This window comes from Martes martes, assembly GCF_963455335.1.
Source record: "Martes martes genome assembly, chromosome: 2".
Taxonomy (NCBI): Eukaryota; Metazoa; Chordata; class Mammalia; order Carnivora; family Mustelidae; genus Martes; species Martes martes.
Window position 1 is genome coordinate 100,097,432 of NC_137889.1, and position 25,021 is coordinate 100,122,452.

Here is a 25,021-nt window from a genome sequence, read left to right on the forward strand (position 1 = left end):
TAGTAAACAATGGACAGAATTTTTTATACACAGATATATGAAAAAAATTGACAAAGTAAACCTCATGCCAGCATCAAAAATACAACAAAACCTTCATTTTTCTTTTTACAATCACTGAATTCTATAACAAAGAGAAAAAGTGTAACTTTTTTTCACCCCAAGTTTTAATTTAAATTTCAGTTAGTTAACATACAGTGTAATATAAGTTTCAGGTGTAGAATGAAAAAGTTTGGTAGCTTCATGAAACAAAGACTGAGATCTGTAAATCTCATTCTCTCATCTACACATGTTCTCGAACACATTTTTTGGGGGGCAGGGCGATGGCTTTTGATTTGGCCTATTGGCAGCATGGAGAAAAGAGAACACATTTATGTGGAGACTTCACCAGTACCTCAGTTTTTTTTCTTTGAAAATTTTAAAGGTAAGAAATGATTTCTAAAAATAAGAGGCACAGTCCATAATTTGGGCATGACTTAAGCAAAAGTTTTTAATCTCTTTTTCAATAGTTAAAAAGTTAGAAAGTTTGCTGGCAATTTATTTCAAGGGAATATATCAGATATACATCATCTCTCAATGCATTGAGACGTTAGGGACAGGCACAAAGAAGTACAATGGTCAGGCTGTCTGCGGGACAGAACCGAAACCTCAGGGGTATCTGGGTGAATGGTGTTGATTGTTAAGAGTTGCTGGTTCGGTGTTCACTGAAAGTCCAGCTGACACGGGCATCATTTTATCACACTGATTCACATTTTGTTTGCAAGCTACTTTCCCCTCCACATTTCTGCACTGGTGAAAAAGCAGTCCCTCTCTTTTCCTTCCACTTTTGTTGTGACTAAAGGGTTGGTCTGAGACTGTGAACTATGTGTCAGATAGGGGTGTGGACAGGTGTTATCTGCTCTGCCCTGGCCTACAGAAAATCCAGAATCACCTGGTGCGTGTGGTCCTGAGGGGTGAGGTGCATGTGCCATACTCGATCGTTGGTTAATAGGAAACACATCATTGGTTAATAGTCAACACATAGATGTTAGGTCTTCGACATTTCAGTCTATGGAGAATCTCTTATCTGAAGCATGCTGCTTTGAGGCCTTCACAGCATCTTTTAGAAGCTGTTCTGCAGAATTGGGATAAACCCTTAATATTGTCATAAGCTAGAGTTCTTTGTATCTGTGTGATCTGTTAGTGCTGATACCGTACATCCGCCACAATCAAAAGTGTGTCAAAGGCACTAAATTAATCTTTTATACTTTAAAACAAACAAACAAAAAGTTTTCGTGGGCCTTGTGTTTTGAGTAATTCTTTAAAGCAATGGATGAAACGGCCTCAGAAAGGTTGAGAGACTTAGGGAAGGTCACCATTATGTAGGTGCTAGACCACTTGCTCTCAGTCTGAAGTCCTTTCCACAATATCAAACAAACTGTAGACACAGAAACAAATAACACTTTTAGAGAGAGACAAAACTCCATAAAAGAGTACATCTGGAGATAGAGCTTAAAATGCAAATCTTCCCTTGAGAGTGGGAAAGCATGGACAAATGAGTAAGTACCACAGGCTCTTGCATATTCAAAAAAATAACATTAATTCCAGGATTATAGATTTAAGACATGATAGTTACTAGAAAACTTCTAGATTGAAAATGCACATCTGTATATGCATATATGTTTACTTAAAAAAAATCTATCACTTTGGATGTTTGTGCATTTCTTAGTTCCCCATTTTATATGTTGGGTCCACAGCTGCTTCATTCTGATCCCTACACTTCAAGCCACCATATTACCTTTTAATTACCTTATGACTCATTTTTAGTTAATTGTAATAATTAACTGTGTAGCCAATAAAGTACCAAAAAATTACAGACTTTTGAATATGGTTCCAGGAATAGTTCAGTTTTCACATTTAATATTTGAACCTCATATTTATCACATGTAGCATGAAACTGCTTCTATTTTAAAGAATAATGATATATTCACTGTGAACAGTATGAAAAGCAATAAGTGTACTTCCCTCTGTCATATAAAAATATGTGACATTTCCCTAAAAAATTCCTTGTTTTTAGAATATAGTTAATAATATGGTAACAACTTTGTATGGTACCTGATGGTAGCTAAATTTATTGTGATGATTGCTTCATAATGTACATAAATGTTGAAGCACTATATCGTACATCTGAAACTAATATAAGATTGTATGTCAGCTACACTCCAATTTATTTATTTATTTATTTATTTATTAAGATTTTATTTATTTATTTGACAGAGATCACAAGTAGGCAGAGAGGCAGGCAGAGAAAGAGAGGAGGAAGCAGGCTCCCCGCGGAGCAGAGAATCGGACGTGGGCTCGATCCCAGGACTCTGGGATCATGACCTGAGCTGAAGGCAGAGGCTTTAACCCACTGAGCCACCCAGGCACCCCTATGCTTCAATTAAAAAAAAAAAAGAAATTCCCTGCATATAGAAGTTCTAGACCTTCCCTACTGGTAAATCTAAGTGTATCCTTTCCCAGACGATAGCGTTTCCCTTAGGACTTTGGTACATTTCATAAAAAGGAAAATATAGACAGTGGAAATAGAAATAGAAGAGTTCAAGCACAGTAGCTCATCATATGTATGTTGGAGGTTATTATGTATCATAAAAAGTATAATGAAGACCTCCTCCTCTAGGTTTCAGGGAGTAAGGGCGGCACAGGTACAAGAAATGCAAGAAGTCAAAGAAATACCTATTTTTCCTCAATGGAAAGGTGCCATAATTCAACATGAGTAGAATGATTAAGAAAGAAAGTTTACTGGACTCAACTATGCAGCTAATGATTCATCTAGCTCTCACTTGAATTTTAAACATTGGCTTGAAAAAGGATTTCACATGAATATTTGTTTATTTTGGATAGCTCTCATGCATGATTTGTTGACTGCATCTCTGAAGAACAGAATTGGTGATGCTGTTTTCTGCTCATTCCAGAAGGTTCACGAGCCAAAAGCCTGCTGCAATGAAGGCATCCATATGGTCTCAGAATGTTAGGATGGTGCGGATGCTGCAACAAGAAATAAGGGATATATTAGTTGTTTTACTGCTCAGATAACCCACCCTCTTCCATGTGAGAGTTCAAGGAACTTTCAGTATTGTCGCAGAGAGAAGTTCTTTGTGGTTCCCTCTACTTTGTTCACATCCCTGTGCATTCACGTCAAGTCAAGTAGTATGGTGGGTCTTCTTTTGCTGGTCCTCTCTTGTGTGTTCTCCTGCCTTAAGCTCAATCATAACATCCTGAGTAGGACTGTCATTTAGGCTTCATTATGTATGAACATCCTCTAAAAATCACTTTGGAGAGCGTGCGTATCTGGCATAATAAGGCAAAACAACAATGGGTAATGACATGTAATAAGTTCTTTCTGTTTGTCACATATTCTGTAAATGCTCTTTGTATATTTTATCATTTAAACCTCAACTGAAGCAACCATGCTAGGAGGCAGGTCATAATGTTTCCTTTTTAGAGATTAAAAACACTGAGAGAGAGGTTTATAACTTGTTCTAGGTCACATATATAGTGTGGGGTGTGAGAATTTAAACCTAAATACAAAGTTGCAGAAATTAAAAAATGATAGATAACTTGCCTAAAGGAACCAAAATGTAATATAAAGACCATCTTGAAGGTTTCATAGAGCTTTGATAAAGAAATGTTGAAGGATTCTTAGAAATAGATAATAAAGTTGATTTGTATTCAGAAACTTCATTCTTGTGGAGATTAGAAATGTAATACTTACACTGGAACTAATGTCCTTCCTAAAAACTATCTTCTGATGGATATATACTTTTAGAAAAAGATGGTCTTTGTGCCTTAAATACATACATATATGTATATATTCTTATATTTAATAAGGAAAATATATGTAATTTTAGAAACAAAGATAGTGTGAGGAAGAAAATAAAAATTACTTGTAATCTCATACCACAGATAATCAGTGCTAATATTTTCTTGAATTTTGATCAACTTTTTTTTAGAGCATGTCAATTTTTTACTGCTCCTATTGAAAACTTGGGGTCATCCTGTATATGTTTGCATTCTCAATTCTGTAACTTAAAATTACAATATGAGAATTTCCAAATTTCATGAAATAACTTCTTTTTAATGGCTTCATTGGTTTCTAGTACATTGTTGAAATTTATTTAACCATCCCCTCAATGCTGGACTTTAGTATGTTTCCAAGTTTTGATAATATAGATAGTAGATGAGTGTGCTTAAACAGATGTATATCTGTGTCTCTGATTATTTCTGTAGAATAGTTTCCCAGAAATGGAATTGCTGGGACTAAGGATCTAAGTTTTTTTAAAGGTTTCTGATGCAAATTAACCAAATTACTTTCCAGAAAGGATGAAATCTGGTGCTCTCCTTTCTCAATAGGATTTGTCAGACTGTCCAGTATGTTATGAGTGTGGGTGCTAAAGAAATTTATTTAAAGTTGAAAACCTCATGAGAAGTGTGCAATAGCTGAAAAAGTATGGGCGATGCAACTAGAAGGTAGGAGTTAGCTATAACTGCCTAGTTCAAGTTATCCACCTCATGTATAAATGCAGATGACAAAATTCTTCTTAGGTGGTCATTATAGTTAAATGTTAGAGGTAGGAAATGGAATAGGCTTCTTTTCCTAATTTTGGAAGAAAATGTAAGACTTCAGCATTTAAAAGAGCATTCCCGGGACGCCTGGGTGGCTCAGTTGGTTAAGCGGCTGCCTTCGGCTCAGGTCATGATCCCAGCGTCCCGGGATGGAGTCCCACATCGGGCTCCTTGCTCGGCAGGGAGCCTGCTTCTCCCTCTGTCTCTGTCTGCCTGTGCTCGCTCGCGCGCTCTCTCTCTAACAAATAAATAATTAAAAAAAATTAAAAAATTAAAAAGAGCATTCCCCTTTACAACACAGGCATCCCTCACTCTTCCTCCTCGCAGATGCTGCGTTCTTTATGAATTGAAGGTTTGTGGCGACTGTGTTGAGCAAGTCTCCCATTACTACTTTTCCCAACAGTGTTTGCTCACTTCCTGTCTCTGTGTCACACTGGGGTAATTCTTACAATGTGTCAAACTTTCTCATTGTTGTTATATTTGGTCTGGTAACCTGTGATCAGTGATCTTTGATGTTATTAGGTAATTGTTATGTATTATGTAATTGTTTTGGGGCTATCATGAATGCGCCCATAGAAGATGGTGAACTTAATTCATGAGTATTGTGTGTATTCTGACTGCTACTGGCCATTCCCATCTCTCTCTATTTCCTGGGACTATCACCCAAGACAAAACAATATTGAATTAGGCCAATTAATAACACTGCAGTGGTCTCTAAGTGTTCTAGTGAAAGGAAGAATCAAACTTTATTGCGGTCTTATTTTAAGAAATTGCCACAGTCACCACAAACTTCAGCAACCCCCACCCCGATCAGTCAGCAGCCAACGACACTGAGGTACGACCCTCCACCAGCAAAAAGATTACAACTCACTGAAAGGTCAGATGAGGATTAGCATTTTTTAGCAACACAATATTTTTTAACTAAGGTATGTCCACTATTTTTTAGACATACTGCTATTGCGCACTTACTAGACTACAGTACAGTGAAAAGTAACTTTTATAAGCGCTGGGAAAGCAAAAACTTCCTTTGACTCACTTTACTGCATATGTGCTTTATTGCAGTGGTCTGGAGACAAGCCCACCATACCTCTAAGTTATGCCTATAATTTTTAGTTGTGAAAAGTTCTTCGTAAACTAAAAAAAAAAAATGGTGTTTTTATTTATTTATTTATTTATTTATTTATTTTAAATTTATTTATTTGACAGATAGAGATCACAAGTAGGCAGAGAGGCAGGCAGAGAGAGAGGAGGAAGCAGGCTCCCTGCTGAGCAGAGAGCCCAATGCGGGCCTCGATCCCAGGACTCCGGGATCATGACCTGAGCCGAAGGCAGAGGCTTTAACCCACTGAGCCACCCAGGCGCCCCCCAAAAATGGTGCTTTTAAATGAAAAAATTAGTGATATCTGTTTAGAAAAAAATATCCAGGTAGTTCTACCTGCTTCCTTAATGAAATAGGCCCTTAATATAATTTAAATTTATTTGTAGCCATTAAAGGTCAACCTTTTTAGGTGGCCAGGCAGAGTCTGCAGTGACTTCAAGTCATAGTTAAGACTGTGTGACTGATTCTTTTCCTTGTAAGGGTGACTCTTCTTTAGTAAGTAAAGCTGAGTGGCTCTAATTATTCAGAGTCACTGTAACCAAAATAATTTGGTTTCAGCAGAAAAGGAAGTAAGAAAGCAATTGTTTTAGTTTCTCACAATACAATCTTAATTGTTCTTTATATCCAAAGACTGAACTACGAACGGAGAAACAAGGAACTCCGGTATTTTTTCATTCTTTCACCTTTTTTCTCTATTGACCCAGACCCACCCTAAAAAGAAATTTAATATCTACCTCTTTCCAGAGCGAAGCAGGTCAAATCCTTCATTTATTTTTTCAAAAGGTAAAACATGGGTTATTAATGGATCCAGTGGAAACTTCTTAGCCATAAAATCAGCCACAAGTTTGGGGACAGAATCTTTACTCTTAAAGCCTGAAAAGAAAACGACACCATCATAAGTTTCAGCTATGGGTAAGAGGAGTATTGGAGAGGAGACTTTCCAAGCAGAATTAAGAGGAAAGTTTATAGAAAGTGCTATGTCCCACATAGCACTATTACTGTTACATACCACACATACTATTACTGAGGCTAATAAGAGATAGTGTTTCAATATCGTTTTGCCATGTTAGACTTTTTTTTAAATCCACCTGGATAAACTAGGGTTCTTAATTATTAGCTCTCCATAGTGAAATTATACCATAGGTGCTTATTCCCAGAATCAAGGAGAAAATTTAGCCTAATTTTAGGCGATGAGAGCACACATGAATGACCGCTCTGGATTTCCTGGGTCCTGTGAGGTATTTCAGTGCCTTGTGCCATCATGGGTATAAAAGAAGGGTACTGGAAGATTCTAGGTAGCTTATGGGAACACCAAAAATTGTGTCTTTGGACCTTCTGTGTGCATCAGATTCAAAAATCTAGTTGATTTAGAGCTTATAGCTTATAAAGGAATGTGAATTTATTTTTAACCATGTTGCTTTTTAAAACCTGGTTTTGTCACTTGTAAAAGGGAAGAACTCCTGAGGTTAATAAGAATTCAGCCATCAGCCTAACTACATACCACCGAAAATTGCTCCTTTCCAGGTACGTCCAGTCAATAGCAACATGGGGTTCATAGAGAGATTTTGTGAATTAGGAGGTACTCCTACAATGACGCTTACACCATAGGACTCTTGACAGCAGGACAAGGCAGCCACCTGGAATAAAATTAGTATTTAGCATCATTAAAGTAAATTTTCTGATAGCTCCCACTCATGATGCATGGTATCATGCAATACTGATTTAGTTAGATTGTGAGTGTGTTCGGGGAAGAGATAATGTCTTTTGTTTCTTTATTCCCCATTGTGCCTAGAATCGTGCTGTGATTTTAGGAAATGTCCAGAAAATCTTTTTTTTTAGTGAGACCAGTGGATGAATAATTTGTGTATGCATAATTCTTCCTTATAAAATAATGGAGGCAAACATCATGACAAACATATCTATATGAAGTCTGAGTCCTCAAGTAAAATTATTGTTTTGTCATCACATGGCTCTCAGGCAGTCTATGAGTTGATTGAGTAATTTTTCATTTATTTATCAAGTCGATATTTTGAATGCAGTACTTTGAACCATGTGTTTTGATGGCAAACAAGATATAAGGTCAATTACATGATCAAAATTGGTCTCTTATCCACTTGATGGTCTCCTGGAACTTCACAAGGAAGACTACCCCCTCCAGTCAAGTTTTTAAACATGTTCTATTGTAAGAGAATTGTTGAGGACCTCCCCACACCAGCAATACATAAGGATTCATCCTTTGATTTCAGAATATGATGTATATGAGACCAGGTAACCTCAGAACATGTGGCTGTTGGGTATTTGGTATCTTTACATGAAGTAACAATCCAAGTTCACAAAAGAAAAGAGAGAGAAAACAACAGAAAAAAGGCATAAGGAGAAATGCTACGACCCTGAATAAAGTTGGATTCTCTTGGAACTTCAGTCCTCTGAAGTTGGCATATTGTCCCAAGTCAAGGCTATGAAGAGCTTAACTCTTAGGGCAGTGCTCCCTATTACAATACTCCTGGGATTTACTGGAGAACCTCAAAAGGTGGATTTGTTGGTTTCTGGAGACTGTTTCAGTAGGATTCTAGAGAATTCTGGTTAGGTGGACTATAACTGGAGATGTGTTCCTCATTGCAATTGATGATATTTATAATTATTTGAAAGTAGTGTTTTGTATATTCCAAAGGTGATAGAAACACTGCAAGATCAGAAACAGTACTGCAGGGCCCCTGGGTGGCTCAGATGGTTATGCATCTGCCTTTGGCTTAGGTCATGATCCCAGGTACTGGGATCAAGTCCCATATCGGGCTCCCTGCTCAGCAAGGAGTCTGCTTCTCACTTCCCCTCTGCTCCCCCTGCTTGTGCTCTCTCTGTCTCTGTCAAATAAATAAATAAAAATAAAATCTTAAAAAAAAAAAACAGTATTGCATGTCAATAATACTAGCTACTGTTTATGGGCCTTATCATCTGACAGGTGACACTGTGCTAGGTATTTTACATGTGTTATCTCATGTAATTTATAAACCATGCTATGCGATATATATCTCTTAAATTTTTTTGGTGGAAAAAAATTTTTGACTTTCTAAAGTATTCAGCCCAACACATAGATATTGGGTGCTAACTATGTGCCAGGCACTGTGCTGTCTGCTCTGGCAAAATGGGGCAGTGTGGTAAATGGCAAAATGCAATATTTTCTGTTAATAAAATGATACTGGTCTAAAACTGACCATTATCCCTTCTGGCCAAAGTATGATATATGAAAAGAAATCAAAACTTATTAAAACATAAAAAATTGTTAAACCATTTTTGTTAAGAATGTAGGGAAAAGTCAAACTTGGCAGTCTGAAAACAGAATTTATATTATCTATTTTTACTTGAATTTGAAATTTTTTACTAAAAATTAACAAAGTAAATTTGTAATGGCTTAATTAAAAAGAAAAAAGATCCTCTTCCTTCTCTAAAGGGGAACTATTGAGACGGATTTGCTTAGCAGATGGAATTAAAGATTTCTCATGGTAATAAATTGAATATCCCAGGTAACCAACAGGAGATAGAAAACCACCATTCATTGTTTTAAAAATATGATTTATATATAATATTTATATTCTGCTGCCTAAAAGTACACTCTGGAATGTAGAAACCGGTATCTCAGGGCATTTCCTGTTACATACCATGGTGTCAAGCCGCCCAATGACTTCAAATGAAAAATCCACACCACCACCACTCATTTCCTTCAGCACGTCCTGGATGGGCTCCTTGTAGTCCTGAGGGCTGATGCACTCAGTGGCACCCACCTCTTTGGCCTTTGCAAATTTGTCTTTGTTGATGTCCACCCCAATGATCCTGGCTGCTCCTGCTACTTTACAGCCTATGATCACAGACAGGCCTACTCCTCCAAGGCCAAACACCACACAGGTGGAGCCTGGGGTGACCTGTATTTACAGAAAATGCAAGAATGGATTAAATAATGATTACTAGAAAGTATCGAAGCTGAGGAAAGTGTCATGCCTTGTCCGTTATGAGAAGCTGTTCAAACTCTTAGGTCCAACTAGCTGTCAAATCTCTTTTGGCTTTAGTTGCTTTGTGTTTAAATTAAGGGGGTTGAACTAGATGAGTGGTTTTTAGACTCTGTTGGACGTCAGACTCACTCGGGGAGCTTTAAAACATCTCCATGCCCAGGTCATGGTTCATAATCAATGTCATCAGAGTCTCTGCTGGTGGGACCCAGCTCCCAGATGACTCCAATGGGAAGCCCAAGTTTGGAGCCAGTGCATTGGATGATCTTTAAGCTCTAAATGCCAGTGACTCCCATCTTGAAGAGAATCTAATAGCTCAAATCCATCAACGCCCAGCTTTATTATATCACACACAGAAATGCAAGTTTGGGGAAATGAAATAATAAGTGGAAAAGATTATTCTGCAATACTGAAAAATAATCCAAACAGATCCTCAATAATTAATTCCTTGGTTCATTAGCTTTCAGTATCATGACCAGTATCACAAGAGCAGAAATGAGCTGTGAAACATAGAAAAGTTATCCTTAGTTTAGAGGAAAGCCTGAGAAAGGGGAAATTTAACAGATAACTAAGATAATACAGATTGAGACTGCTGTGATCTTGTGGGTTGTTATCCCTGCTTTTAAGAATGTACTAATAAACAATAGTGCACTGAAAAGTTGGTCTGTATTTTATTAATGGCTGAGATTAATTATTATGGGTGCCCTTGCTTCTGCTTTGCCCAAACAGATGATGTAATCGCACAAGGCACTTAGTGCTAGAGCCAGAGAAATTTGGAAAACAAGTGCTCTCAATGATTTAAATTGGTCTGTTAGTAAATCTAAACTGCTATAGTCAGCCTCCCGGGTGGCTGACTCTATTTCTTCTGTCCCAAGTAATCATTCTGTGGGATACAACACCACTTTTTACCTTACTTAGAAAAATTTGAGACTTGTGATTCCTATTTAAAGGTGAAGGTATTTATGCATCATGATTTAAGATTCAGCAATTTTTAAAAAGATTTTATTTATTTATATGACACTGAGAGATCACAAGCAGGGAGAGAGACAGGCAGAGACATAGAGGAGGAAGCAGGCTCCCCACTGAACAGAGAGCCCGATGTGGGGCTTGATCCCAGGACCCTGAGATCATGACTTGAGCTGAAGGCAGATACTTTAACCCACTGAGCCACCCAGGTGCCCCTAAGGTTCAGCAGTTTTGAGAGAAAGGCTAGTGGCTGCTCTCACACTAACCAGCTGTGAGATTTTCAGCAAATAGCTTTATGTCTCTGAGCCTCCATTTCATAAAATGAAGGGATTCTGCGAGATTTCCAATCTTTTGAAAGAGGGGCCTTAAAGAATTGCTCTTTAAAATCTGCCACCTTTAAAATCTGTGTGTGTGTGTGTGTGTGTGTGTGTGTGTGTGTGTGTGTGTGTGTGTGTTGGCAGCAGACGAGATGCAGCAGTGAAATCCCATAATGACTGGACTAAATGCCAAATGCATTATTGAAGTTTCATTACTTCCCTTTCAGGGATCCACAGAGTGGGTGGGTTGCTGATTCTCGGTTTGGAGGTGTGCCAGATAAGGCTTTGAAATCTACTGCTGGTCTGAATTCTGGGAGTAGAGGATCCGTGGGCTAGATGCTCCTCAGAGGCAACTCCTTCATCTCATTGACATCTGCTGCCTCAGAAGCTCGCAGAACCTACTCTACCTGATGCATGTTGGTGCTAGCAATACAATAAATTACTAAATGAGCTCCCAGCTCTAAAATTTAGTGATCACATAAAGAACAAGTAAAGGAGAATAATTGTAATTATAATTGTGAAAATTACAACTTTACTTTTGCCTAACTAAGCATCAATAGCTTTTTCATCTGTGGTAAACAGATGAATTCTCTAGGAAATGCTCCTCAATTCCTTCTGAGGCCATTTTTGTGCTCATAACTGATAACCTAAATTTTGTAGAGTATATCAATGTTATTGTGGTAACAAGGCAGAAAGCTACCGGCAAATCTATGAAGAGTGATCTCTGATTACTATGAGAAGTGGCTCTCCTTTTAGTTCCTAATAGTCTGAGTATAACCAATTTTATCACCCATTGTCATTCCTACCTTGGCAACGTTGACTGCAGACCCATACCCAGTAGAAAATCCACAGCCAATGAGACAGACTTTCTCCAATGGTGAGGCTGCATCGACCTTGACCACTGCAGTCTCATCCACCACTGTGTACTGGGAGAAGGTGCTGGTGCTGATGAAATGGTGGATGGGCTTTCCTCTGCAGATGAACCTGGTAGTTCCATCCTGCATGAACCCCTGAGGCTTGCTCAGACTGGCCAGTACAACACATAGACACAGAGGGCATGAGACAGGGACATAACTGATGCACAAATCCATTGGCTGTGTAAGGAGAGTATCAGAAACTTACTCATTTTTCAAGCAGAAGTTGCCTTGCGGGTGTTTACAAACATTGCATTTTCCACACTGGGGCGTGAAGAGTGGAATGACTTTGTCACCTGGAAGGTACAAAACACATTCTTCTTAAATTTCTACTCAGGAATTAAGGGAGTAAGAACTGGAAGCTTATGTGTATGTATTAGAGGTATGTGTCTTTGGAAAATCTCCAAGAAATGGAGTTCAGTCACCACCATGTCACCGGTCCCTCCCTGCCAGCACCGTTAATGGCCTGGGTTTGTATGTGCCTGAAGATTCCCAAAGAGGAAATGTGAATATAGGAAACAATGTGGATTTAAAGGACTATTTCTCCTGTGTTAATAGTTCTCTTTCATTGGGTGCCTTTTTTCTTGGGGATTTTATACATACCATCTCATAAATCCTTGATAATTAAACCTTAAATATTCTCACGGTAACTGTAAATACAACTTTCAGCTGTGAGCAGGCTGCCATCATTCCATTAGATGCCTGGTAGACCTCAGTAGTTTTAATAGTTTGGGATGAAGTAAAAATGCATATTTCAGCAACCATTTCTTGGCTTTTCAGAATGACTATGCATTTAGGATTTTGTTTTGTTTTTTTAAAGGAAAACTAACAAAAATGGAACAAAAAGAATTCACCAAATCCCTCTGTAGACCTCAACAATGAGTTAGGCATGCTCTTTGAGGAAAAAAACTGACTTTCAAATGTTTGTATCTGGCAACCAAATTGGTAAATTATTTTTTCTGTTTTGGTAGAAGGAACAGGGGTAAAAAGTAAGTGTGTCATTTATTATTAATTTATTTCTAACTAAAGGAAAGATTAAGAACTGAAACTCAAACCAGATGATTTATTTTATTATTTTCTGTTGATAGGTCAATTAAGTATTTGGTAAGGGGGAGGCCACATTTACTGTTAAAGTGATTTTTTAGAATTAGACAGAATTTTTATTTTTAATCACCTAAGCGACCTATCCACAAGACCCAGAAAAGTGGTTAGGTCATAACATTTAATACATAAATTTTATATGGAGATGATGGCATGGAAATTTTCTATGTATTCACCCCTTAATTGTTAAACTAGGATATCCTATAGGATAAAATAAATATTAAAGATAAAGTAGTACTTTGTCACCAATCACATTTAACCACTTTAAAGGTACTAAAACAGATATTGTTTATGGCAGGATGTTTTCTGCTGGGTATACTTCCTTCCCTTCCATCTAGACTGTCTCATTCATTTCATGTTCAAGATGGGAGGCCATACTGGAAGAGGAAATCAGTGAATGGGCTCCTCTTCCCATCTAAGAGGAGATCATGTTGATTTAATCATAGACTCATGGCCCCCATCCTATGAAATCAGCATGGAGCAGTTTCCACACACTGATTTGGAGGATCAGGACATAGTCTTAATTTTTCGTATTTTGTCTCATTTGTCATTCTTTTTGGACCTGACAGAAGACAATACTCAGCAAAATGGAAATTATTTGTTTATGAACTCTAACTTTGGCAGGCACTGCATGTCTTTCAATCCTGATGTGTCCCCAGGATCTAACCTGGTGTCTGAAATCTAGTAGATGCTCAAAAGGCACTTGCTAAACGAGAGAATTTATAAGTGCATGAATGCACACATGTCTGAGTCAGACAGGGAGGAAAGAAAGGAGGAGACCTATGTTCTAGTCCCAGCTCTGCCATGACCTTCTGTAAGGTGTTTCCAGGCTGGATGATCTTGGGGTCCTGAACTGAGACACATTCCTTAAGTGTGAATTCTGTACCTGGTTTTACAGTAGTCACTCCTTCTCCAATGCTTTCCACAATGCCAGCTGCCTCGTGGCCCAAGATTACAGGGAGAGGTGTGACAAGCGCTCCACTAACCACGTGATCATCAGAACGACAGATTCCCGAGGCCACCATCTACACAATAAAGGGAGGATATTTAGATTTAGAAAAGATTAGGACCCTTTCCTTTTCCTCATCAAACAATTTGGAATAGTCCATAAAATAGTTGTTTCTGAAATATTTAAGTCTTATTTAATATACAAGAATATATCCTTTTTTATAGAAGTAGAAATTTCAGGTTAACACTAAGAAAATTGTCACTTAAGTTCTACCATCTGATGCTAATTGATTTCAAAATCTTGATGTATATCCCTTTGTGCTTTTTTCCTGTACAAACGCATAAGTTCTTTTTTTTTTATTTTATTAGGATTATACTGTATATACTCCTTGGTTCCTTCTTAAAAATTTGATGATTTGTATGTACATCTTTCCTTGACAATAAATGTAATTCCACTGCTTGGATCACCATATAAAAAGTGCCTCTTAATGGATTTTTGCTTATTTCCAATTTTACCATTTTCTGAAATTTTTAAACCTAAAACTAAATAGAAATGGAAAAATGTTTCACCTTAATACGAACTTCATGGGCCTTAGGTGGTGCGACCTCGACCTCCTCTATGGAAAAGGGTTTCTTTATCTCCCATAGCACAGCTGCTTTGCATTTGATTACCTGGAAATTGAACAGAACGATGATACCAGTTTTTCCCCACTCTTAACGTCAAGGAGAATGACTTTCATTTTGTTATGTGCAACATCTATCTCCATGTCTGGAAACTAACAAGGGTTCCATAGAAATGAAGGACCTCTGATTTACAAAGAGAATAAAAATACCTTTTTAAACAACAGGCAAAGCAATAACATAAGAAAAGAGAAACAGAATTAACTATAATGAGATATTGAGATAAAAGGGAATATATTCTTTTAGGCCTCTTTATGTTGGTTTTTCTTTTCCAAGGGATGTTTCTTCCTCATATTTCTTAATGTGGTCCTTAAATTGGTTGTTTATCCACAACTGTTGGCTAGTGCACAAAGTTCTAAATCGAAATAATTTCGCTGACAGGTGTAGTGCTATTCACATGAAATCTATTGCCTTCTTGCTCAATTCTCTGCTGAAGCCCAGATGATCTAACTTTATGATTTGCACATTTGCACATTTGCCTCCCTGCCTACAATGCCTTCTTTTTCTCTATTTGCCCGTTCTCTTCCTTTGACTTTGTTTTCCCTACTGTTTGTGTGTGCTACTTGTTTGCATCACTCATTTGACAGTTAGCTTTGGTAGTACTGTCTTTTTCATCAAATTTATGTGTAGAAATTCCTCCCATATTAGATTTGCAACAAAAATTGCCGAGGTTATAGCTGTATACACCCGCTCACACCCACCCAAATTTGCACATATATATTTAAAAATGGGAGAATGGTGTGCTTGAATTTCTAGCTTGCACAGCTGACTCATGGAAGTTCTTAAAAATAAAAAGGTGAAAACATGTTTTTAGTGCTTGGAAATGTAATATAAAACTTGTCTTGGGGCGCCTGCGTGGCTCCGTCGTTGAGCGTCTGCCTTCTGCTCAGGTCATGATCCCAGGGTCCTGAGATCCCAGGGTCCTGAGATGGAGTCCCACGGTCGGGCTCCCCACTCAGCCGGAGGCCTCTTCCAACTCCACCTGCTTGTGTTCCTTCTCTTAAAAAAACAACAATGACAACAACAAAAAAACTTGTCTTCATTGTTGCAAAGCTTATACAGGTAAGGGAGTTTTTCCCAGAAAGAATTGATATAATTGCAAATATGTTTAAAAAAAAATCTTCAATAGAAATTTATCCTTCTGACAACTCATTTTCATTATTTATATGTCAAATCCTTCCACTTTGCAAGGTTTTTGCTATGGTCAATGCCACAAAAAATGTGAAAGCTCTTGGAAATAACACACTAATAGTAGATAGGTCCTAATTATAGGGTTCTGTTCTGGGTGAATTACATGCTTGATCTGTAAACCTTGCAATGATGTTACCATGGCAGTATTATTGAATTTTTGGTCTTATTTTACAGCTAAAAAGATTGAGCTCAATTGACTCAGTAATTAATTGAATAATTTTCCCAAAAGTCACAAAGCTGGCTGTCCAGAGAATCCAACTTAAAAAAGAATCATCCAACTTTATTTGTTTGCTACCCCATGGTAGTGAAAGATTAACAAAGGTTAAATAGTAGTAGCAGCAACAGTAATAATAGCAGTGACTAATGTTTATTGAATTATTTCTATGTGCCAGGCACTATCCTAAGTGTTTTACAGTATTGATTTAGTAAGTTCTCACAACCACCTTATAAAATAGATATTATTGCCTCTTAGCATTTGAGGACAATAGAATGCAGGAAGGATAAACATAAATGGTGTTGCACAAAGCTAAAAGTGATTGATGTTGCATCCAAAGAGAGAGGATTGTTTTCATTAATACATTTGGTTTACACTTTTGCTCTCTGACCTCCTTCTTTTAAGCTGAGTTTTGACATATTTAACTTTCCTTTTTCCTAACTATTCTTCATTTGAAACCTAATGCCATTGTAAAGGGTAACTAGTAATGAATGAAAATAAAGGGAGTTGCAATGAGAAAACTGACAGCTGGTGACCTGTGTGATTTCCAGAAGATCTTACTGATACAACAGGAGTGTTGTATCACAGTGTGTGTAGAAACCTCTGAATCTTTAATTTCTCTAAGCAAGATAGCATACTGTGGGTGGGGTCCACTCCTAGCATAACACCTATACTGGAAACAGCTGCACAGGCTTTTGCAATTGAGCAGTTAAACAACATGAATTGTTTATGTTGTATGACCACATGCGTGTTTCTCTGCCCCCTGTGAGCACACTGAACAAATAGACGCGAAACCATGGAAGACTTGGAATCGGTGATCTGTGTTCCCAGTGCTAATAAGTGATTCAAACTGTGTCACTCTTACTATTTTTTTGTAAAAAAAACCCCCAAAAAACAAAAAACAAAAAACGGAAAAGACATTATTCTGTATGATTTCTATGGAAATTTCCTGGGTTATGCCACAATCGGACCCTTTTATTTATTTATTTATTTAATTTTTAAAAAATTATTTTATTTATTTATTTGACAGACAGAGATCACAAGTAGGCAGAGAGGCAGGCAGAGAGAGAGGAGGAAGCAGGCTCCCCATGGAGCAGAGAGCCCGATGTGGGCTCGATCCCAGGACCCTGGGATCACGACCTGAGCCGAAGACAGAGGCCTTAACCCACTGAGCCACCCGGGCGCCCCAATAAGACCCTTTTAATTCAGAATTTGCATGCTGATATTGGCTTGCTTAACCTTGATGATTCTAACGCTTTGAAATCAATATGCTTTTTGTAAGAGATTTCATAGGAAGCTTCAAAGGATAAAGTTCTCTGAATCAAATTCCTGTCATAGACCTTTTGTCAGATTTAACTTCCCTGTGTTCCTAAAAATATGATTACAAAAAATAGCACATTTAAATTATGGTTTCTTAATATAAAGATAACTTCTTGATTAAGAACATAGAATTTTAGGTTTGCAAATTATTAGTGATTGGCCATATCTACTGCACATTAATATAGGAAGTCAAGACTATTAGGAACAGATGCTATTCATTCTTGATAAAGATATTTAGAAATTGCCTTTTTTTTTTTAAGAAATAGAAATTAAATTTAAAGATCACCCAATTCTGCAGGAAAAAAAAAAAAACCCTCCACTGGTTTTTACAAGAAGCTTTGCATAAGCCAATTATTAACAAGACAATTTGAAAAATATTTTTCCTTTTAATTGAACAGACGGGGAGACAATGCATAAACGGGTATTTTGCATGATTTCATGAAGGCACTTTTAGTTTTCTCTTGTGACTTCCGCAAGTTATAGCAAATGCTGTAGGAAACATTAAATTGCCATTGCATAACATTTAAAATTGAATTCAGACAGGACACTCAGGTGTACAAAGAGCTAAATTTTTTAGAAAAAAGTGTTCTGAAACTCATCAACTATAAGTGTACTATAATTTATACTTCAAAATAATTTGTAAGAAATATGTCCCAGTGTTGTCACAGTCTATAAAGTACTCTTAACAGAGGAATAGCCTATTTTCATTGTAGTGTAATAGAATAGCATATTGAAGCACATAATGTTGTTGTATTTCAGTACATATTATTTCTAATTTTCATGTGAATTTTAAATTATTCATTAATACTATCTCTTTGTGTATTTTATAATAAGAATATATTTCCAAAAGGAAAAAAAAGTTTTTTTGCTTACTTTTCCTGCTGTGCTCATGGTTCCGTTTTCTCTTCAAGGCAGGAGACTGGTGAATCCTTATACTGTTTTCTGCTTGAGTACATAAAGTTGATACATTACACAGATTGTTTGCTTCAGTAACAACCCATTGCACCCACGTGATCTGAGGTTTTTAAGCCAATCTCCTCAGTTTATTCTCCAGCCAAGTCAAATCAGAAAGAAAAGGTCACCGAGCCAGCATTCACACCCTGACTTTGTTTGCAATATGCCAATTTCAATTAATATCTTGATTTCATTAGGTTGATTGATTTCATTAGGTTGATTGATTTTGCTATATATAAATTTTAATCTCCCTCTTTTTCCTGGATTCTGTATTTCTTCTCTCTCAATCCCACATAGGGTATTCAGAGTTCTGTTTTCTCATTGCCTGCACTAATGTCCAACTTCTTTTTTTTTTTTTTAATCTTTAAAGATTTTATTTATTTATTTGTGAGAGAGAGAGAGAAAGCACAAGCAGGCAGAGGAGGAAGCAGGCTCCCTGCTGAGCAAGGAGCCCAATGCGGAACTTGATCCCAGGACCCTGGCAGCATGACCTGAGCTGAAGGCAGAGGCTTAACCAACTGGACCACCCAGGCACCCCAGGCAGACCTTAACCCTACCAGCTGTGTACACTTGGATTTTTTATTTAACTGTCTTTGGTCTCAGTTTTGTTATCTATAAAATGGGGATGACTAACCTCAAGGAGTTGGCTGAGGAAAACAGATCATCCTTTTAAAGCACTTAAAAGAGAGCCTGAAATAGGACAAACTTGGATGCATATTAGCTACTCGCTAAGGTTTCAGTGCTGACTACCTTATTACCACTTTCTTCTTGTTCTCCGAGCACTCCAGGGGCTGAATGTTCTTAATGTTCTGTGTGGCCTTAACATTGCCTTTTGTGATCTTTCAGCTTTCCAGAAATTGTGCCACCAGTTTTCTGTATTAAATCCCCTTTGTTTGAAATAGTTTTCTATTTCCCTTACTGGAAACTAAGACAGTTCTTCTCAGCAAGAGTCCTCCTGGAAGTGCATTCTCAAGGAAACGAAAGTATTTACGCAGACAGAGTTGATGTCTTTGTAATGGTCACAGTTTGCTGACAGAAAGCACTGGAATGAGTATGTTTAAGGAGGTTGAGAAGAAAGGAAAAGATCCAGAATCATCAACAGAGAAGTGCAGAGACGACTAACAGGGCCCAGTTGCTCTTTTCTGTTACAGGTTGAATGGAGGCCTCATCTGCACTGTTCTGCACACTGTCCATGTGCCTCCCAGCAGTTTTCCGGAGCACTTGCAAGAGGTTCAAAATATAGTACCTTTTGAATCCTGATATGATAAAGTCACTGAAAATGTGATGAACAGCCACAACCACCTATTTGCTCAAGGCTATGAAATTTGTTTTAGAATTCCCATTTATTTTGTATTCTATGAGTCCTAGAATATGACCAACTCTTTTGTCTTCATCATTTTTCTAGTTTTTGATTTTTCATTTTCATTTTTACCAAAATTATACAGGCCTATATGTAGGCAAAAAGTTTTTTCTACATAATCTCTTAAGAGACTCAATCTCACAAAACAAACTGAGGGTTGCTGGGGGGGGGTGGGGGGAGAGGGATGGGGTGGCTGGGTGATGGACATTGGGGAGGGTATGTGCTATGGTGAGTGCTGTGAAGTGTGTAAGACTGATGAATCACAGAAATATATACATTAAAATATACATTATATGTTAATAAAAATAATTAAAAAGGAAAAAAGAAGCAACCTCTTAAGGGAAGCAGCAGTATTGACCCTCCTACTTCTTCCTACATTTATTCTTCCCTAGCAGCCACAGATTTCAACTTTTGAAACTTACTATATTGTTTTTTATTTCCACATCTCTAAGTAGTATGCCTATATTCTTGACTTGGTTTTTCTTTGTGCATATCTGTTAACTTCACATTTTGGAGGATGAAAATTTGAGACTGACATTACCACAAAAATACTCTACTTCTCTTCTGCTTCTCAAAGGACTAACAGAATAATTTGTATTATTAGGACTATGTGAATGCTGCTTACGGGTAAGCTGTGTAGTTTACAGTGTTTTTTGTTTTTGTTTTCTCCCTTTACCTAAGCAATTCTGCTTTCCCCTTGGGTTAATTTTTTTTTTTTTTAAACTAGCTTGGTTTTACGGCTAACAGACACATGAAAAAGTGTTCATCATCATTAGCCACCAGGGAGATTCAAATCAAACACCACACTGAGATACTGATGTGGAAAACAGAGGCAGAAGAAAAATTATTAAATTTCCTTACCCACTGACAAGCCCTTGAAACAGGCAGAGTGATATTTCTCTAGGGATTCTCCACCTTAAGGCTTCGCTAAGGGCAAAGGGCTGTCCTAGTCTGACCGAGGCCGACCCCCAACCAGGATCCCGTAAGTCTACTTTAACAATTTCTTTGGAAACTTCCTTTATCTCTAAACCCTCCAAGATAGTGTTGACAATCATCCCTAAGAATATGGCCCACTGATCTAAAGGGTCTCAGGACAAAGGTTTTATTACCAGTAATGAATAACCTTTTCCCCAACAATTGCAGCCCCTCAAGGTCCTGGAAACCTTGCTTCCAAAATTCCTTAGACACTTACACCATCCCTGACCCCCTCCCACTGGCAAGTATATAATGGACCACTCCTCACAGCCCCGGAGCAGCAGCTCTTTCTGCCCATGGGTCCTGTCCCCATGCTTTAATAAACTATTTTGCACTGAAGATGTCTCAAGAATTCTTTCTTGGTCATTGGCTCTGGACCTCACCCCACCGAACCTCACTTATATTCTAAAACATCATCAGTACCACCTTACACTAGTTAGAATGACAAAAATTGACAAAGCAAGAAACAACAAATGTTGGAGAGGATGTGGAGAAAGTGGAGCCCTCTTACACTGTTGGTGGGAATGCAAGTTGGTGCAGCCACTTTGGATAACAATGTGGAGATTCCTTAAGAAATTAAAAATAGAGCTCCCCTATGACCCTGCAATTGCACTACTGGGTATTTACCCCAAAGATACAGATGTAGTGAAAAGAAGGGCCATCTGTACCCCAATGTGCATAGCAGCAATGGCCACAGTCACCAAACTGTGGAAAGAACCAAGATACCCTTCAACAGACAAATGGATAAAGAAGATATGGTTCATTTATACAATGGAGTATTGTGCCTCCATCAGAAGATGAATACCCAACTTTTGTATTGACATGGACGGGACTGGAGGAGATTATGCTGAGTGAAATAAATCAAGCAGAGAGAGTCAATTGTCCTATGGTTTCACTTACTTGTGGAGCATAAGCAATAACATGGAGGACATCGGGAGTTGGAGAGGAGAAGTGAGTTGGGGGAACTTGGAGGGGGAGATGAAGACTTAGAGAAACAAACTGAGGGTTTTGGAGGGGAGGAGGGTAGAGGTTGGGTGAGCCTGGTGGTGGATATTAAGGAGAGCACGTATTGCATGGAGCACTGGGTGTGGTGCATAAACAATGAATCTTGAAACACTGAAAATTAAATTAAATTAAATTAAGAAAAATAAATATTATTGATGCATAATAATAAAAAAAAAACTAGCTTGGTTTTGTTTTTATACTTAAACCAATTCAATGCCCAAAGTGTCTCCAGTGGTCTAATTCACCACTTAAGACAAATAGATGCCATCAAGCATTCCCCCCCCCCCCCCCCCGCGATTTTGTCTTGTGGAGAAATCCCACCTGGAGCTTTGACTTGCTCCAGAATGGCCTGGGTGTGCTCTGCCCCTGGGGCAACCTGTGGTATTGAATTCCAGTGGCTGCTGTAACAAATGTTCACAAACCGGGAGGCTTTAACACAGTGGAGTTTTATTTTCCCCTAGTTCTGGAGGCCCAAGATTTGAAGTCACTATCACTGGGTTGAAATCAAGTGTCAGCAGAAGTTCGAAGAGAGACTCCATTCCTTGCTTTTTCTAGTTTCTGGCGGCTGCCGCATTCCCCGGCTTGTGGTCTCACCCTCCACCCTTTCCTTCCCAGCTCCTTTCTTCCTCCTCCACATTACAGTTTTACAGTGATCTGTTCTGGGTCAGACTAAAGGAGCATGCTGTCTTTCTGGCATGCAGTGGTTTTAAACAAAATGAGGATTAACTTTTCAGTTCGAGAAAATTTACCTAAACTGTTTTATTCACATTCACTCCTTCCTTCCCTCTCCCACCCTGCCTTCTCTGCTCTTTCATTCATTCTGGGACTCCTCTTATTCATATAGTGAATGTGTTGATACACTACTCTCTTTCTCTCCCCGGCCCATTTTTCCTTTTTCCTATCTCTTTGTATTTGTTCTCCTTCCAGCTTCAAACCTCTTCTTACATGAAGGCACAGGTGGCATAGGGTTTCCAAAGCCTGCACAGTCCTCCTAGGGCTTGGGGGTACCAGTTAACCTAGCACTGATGCCTCATCTTCAGTGGCAGGTCTCGGGCAGGAGGTGCCGTGGAATTGAAGCCTGGGGTGATGAGCAGCAGGGTGCCGACAATGAAAAATTTAATTTCTAAGATTAAGAACTTCTACTTTGGCTGGCTGGCCCCCAAATTGTCACCTCTGAATTTATACATCTTATATTCATGGAAACAGGAGACCTGATTCTTTTTTTTCTTTTCTTTTCTTTCTTTCTTTTTTTTTTTTTTTTGCTTACCATGCCTGTTAGTCTCCTGAGAAATTGTAGATAATATTTCTAGGATGACTGATAAGTTCATGGCCCAGTTCAGACCTCTGCTACAGCTTGAACAGTGACAGCTTGATAATAACACATCTCAGTGTGCCAGAGACATTAACTATTATCCCAGAGTGGTTATAATAGCTTACCCCTTGCTTTCAGAAGGGTGCTAGTTCAGGTGGTTAATTATGGGATTGCCCTGCTTCTTCTTCCGTGTGAGCCCGAACAGAGGCTCGTGGACACCCTGGATGGGACCGAGATTTAGTCAGCTCCAAAAGGCTTCCTGGGAAGAGAGCAAACCTCAGAGTTTCAAGAGTTAGAACTTGTTAACTTCTTGCCAGGTAGTTCTGGTGGTTGTGACCTATTTCAGTGATATTGTGACAGTTAACTATAAAGAGTAGTACAAAGTATCACTTAGCTAACCTTTACTACTTTATGAATAATATATAAGCTGGTCTAGGATTAGAAAAAGAAAAGGCTAACGTGATTTAAAAAATTTGACAGACTCATAAGAAAATTACTCTCAGAAGCTGAGTTAGAATGAATCAAAGTCCATATTCAATAATTACATAATAGTTAAATATTTAATTTTGTTAGGAAATGAGTAGAACAAAACCTTAATCAAGTATCCACTGAAAGATCTGAAAGCAGTGACTGCATTGAAGTTTTATTTCTATAAAACTTGCAAGAACCTGGAAATGGGCCATTGCATAAGAACAGATAGAATTATCAGAATGAGAAAGAATGAAAAGTGCCATAGTTATACTATAGCTTTAATCAAATTGGTATTTGTAGAGTTTAATGGTCATAAATGTGGACTTGGGTGTTTTTCTTTTTTCTCTGACTTAAAATCCAGAAGACATTCTGTGTGCTGCTAGCATAAACAACAGAGAGAGAACATGCTTATTGGTGTAAACTGCATGCTAAGTGGAAATTAAAAAAAAAAAAAAATCCTGGTTTGCACAGCTGCGTGAAAGATTGTCCAGGTAAGCTTTTTAAGGCATTTACTATGTCAACAAACATAAGAAATTTTCTTTTCAATTATAAGGCAATTCAGAGAAAAAGCAAGATCATTCTTATGTAAGCCTGATGTTTCTGATTTACTACTCACCTGGAAATCCAGGAATTGTGGTAATCTTGGCAGACTCTAGTTGTCTTAAAGTAGATCACTGTAGTCTCAAAACAGAACTAATATTGTTTACTTTAATGTTAAAAGTAAGTATCTCTGTGAAATGCCTTGTTTGGAATCTAAGTTGCAGAGAGGAGAAGGGAAGAATGCTAAAAAAACAACTTTAGGAATAAGTTTTTCTCCTAAGTCTAAATTCAGACCTTGGTAAAGTAGACTCTAAAAGAAAGGCTGGAGTGCAGTATATTCCTTTATAAAAGAGAGTTCAAAGACACCACCCTTCCCCTGCCCCTCTCCCCAGGCTCAAATAAAAATAGAAGGATGGGTTTAGAGGAGTTCATGGGCTATTTATAAGACACATGGTGTCTTCTCCTCCTACAGGGACATTCCAAAGATTACAACTTAAGCAGTAGGCGTTTATCAGGTATGAGGGTTCTGGGCCCCTTTGAGCAGTTTAGTTATTTATTTTTAAAATTAACTTGATTGATGTCAACTTTACACACAGAAAAATGCACCCATGCTGTGTATACTCAATGAGTTTTGACCAATTAATAGATCTCTAAATCCACCACAAACAAGATATGGAACATTTCCATCACCCCCCAAAGTTCCTCTTAGGCTCCTTTGCAGTCAATCCACCCACATATACCCAGTGCCAGGCAACCATTGTTGTGCTTTCTGTTAATATAGATTGCTTTGTCTATTCTACCATTTCATATAAATAAGATCATGCCAGTACACCCTCTTTTGTGTTTAGCCTCTGCAGTTTTTGAGATGTAAGTATCTTGTGGATATCAGTAGTTTACTCCTTGTTATTGTTAGACTGTGTCCATAGCATGGATTTACCACAATTTGTTTATCCATTTACTGGGAGATGGACATTTCAGTTGTTGCAGTTTGGGACGGTAGGAAAATAACCACTAGAAACACTTGCAGACAAGTTCTCTTGTGGACATATG

General features: G+C 38.0%; 1 protein-coding gene across 3 annotated transcripts; it reads right to left on the bottom strand.

Moving 5' to 3' along the window:
- LOC308338144 (alcohol dehydrogenase E chain) lies at window positions 1-24,385 on the bottom strand. Of its 3 annotated transcripts, none has more exons than XM_080796136.1 (11): window positions 24,048-24,385; window positions 23,086-23,219; window positions 18,228-18,296; window positions 14,519-14,620; window positions 13,887-14,025; window positions 12,108-12,195; window positions 11,792-12,011; window positions 9,358-9,618; window positions 7,203-7,338; window positions 6,436-6,574; window positions 1-3,024 (listed from the first exon to the last, which is right to left on the bottom strand). In XM_080796136.1, the coding sequence occupies exons 3-11, from the start codon at window positions 18,243-18,245 to the stop codon at window positions 3,000-3,002; spliced, it is 1,128 nt and encodes a 375-aa protein (XP_080652262.1). In that variant the 5' UTR covers window positions 18,246-18,296; window positions 23,086-23,219; window positions 24,048-24,385; the 3' UTR covers window positions 1-2,999. The 3 variants fall into 3 exon arrangements, with proteins under 3 accessions (XP_080652262.1, XP_080652263.1, XP_080652261.1); XM_080796137.1 differs by having other exon boundaries at window positions 18,228-18,299; XM_080796135.1 differs by lacking the exons at window positions 23,086-23,219; window positions 24,048-24,385 and having other exon boundaries at window positions 18,228-18,647.
- Window positions 24,386-25,021: the final 636 nt, after the last annotated feature.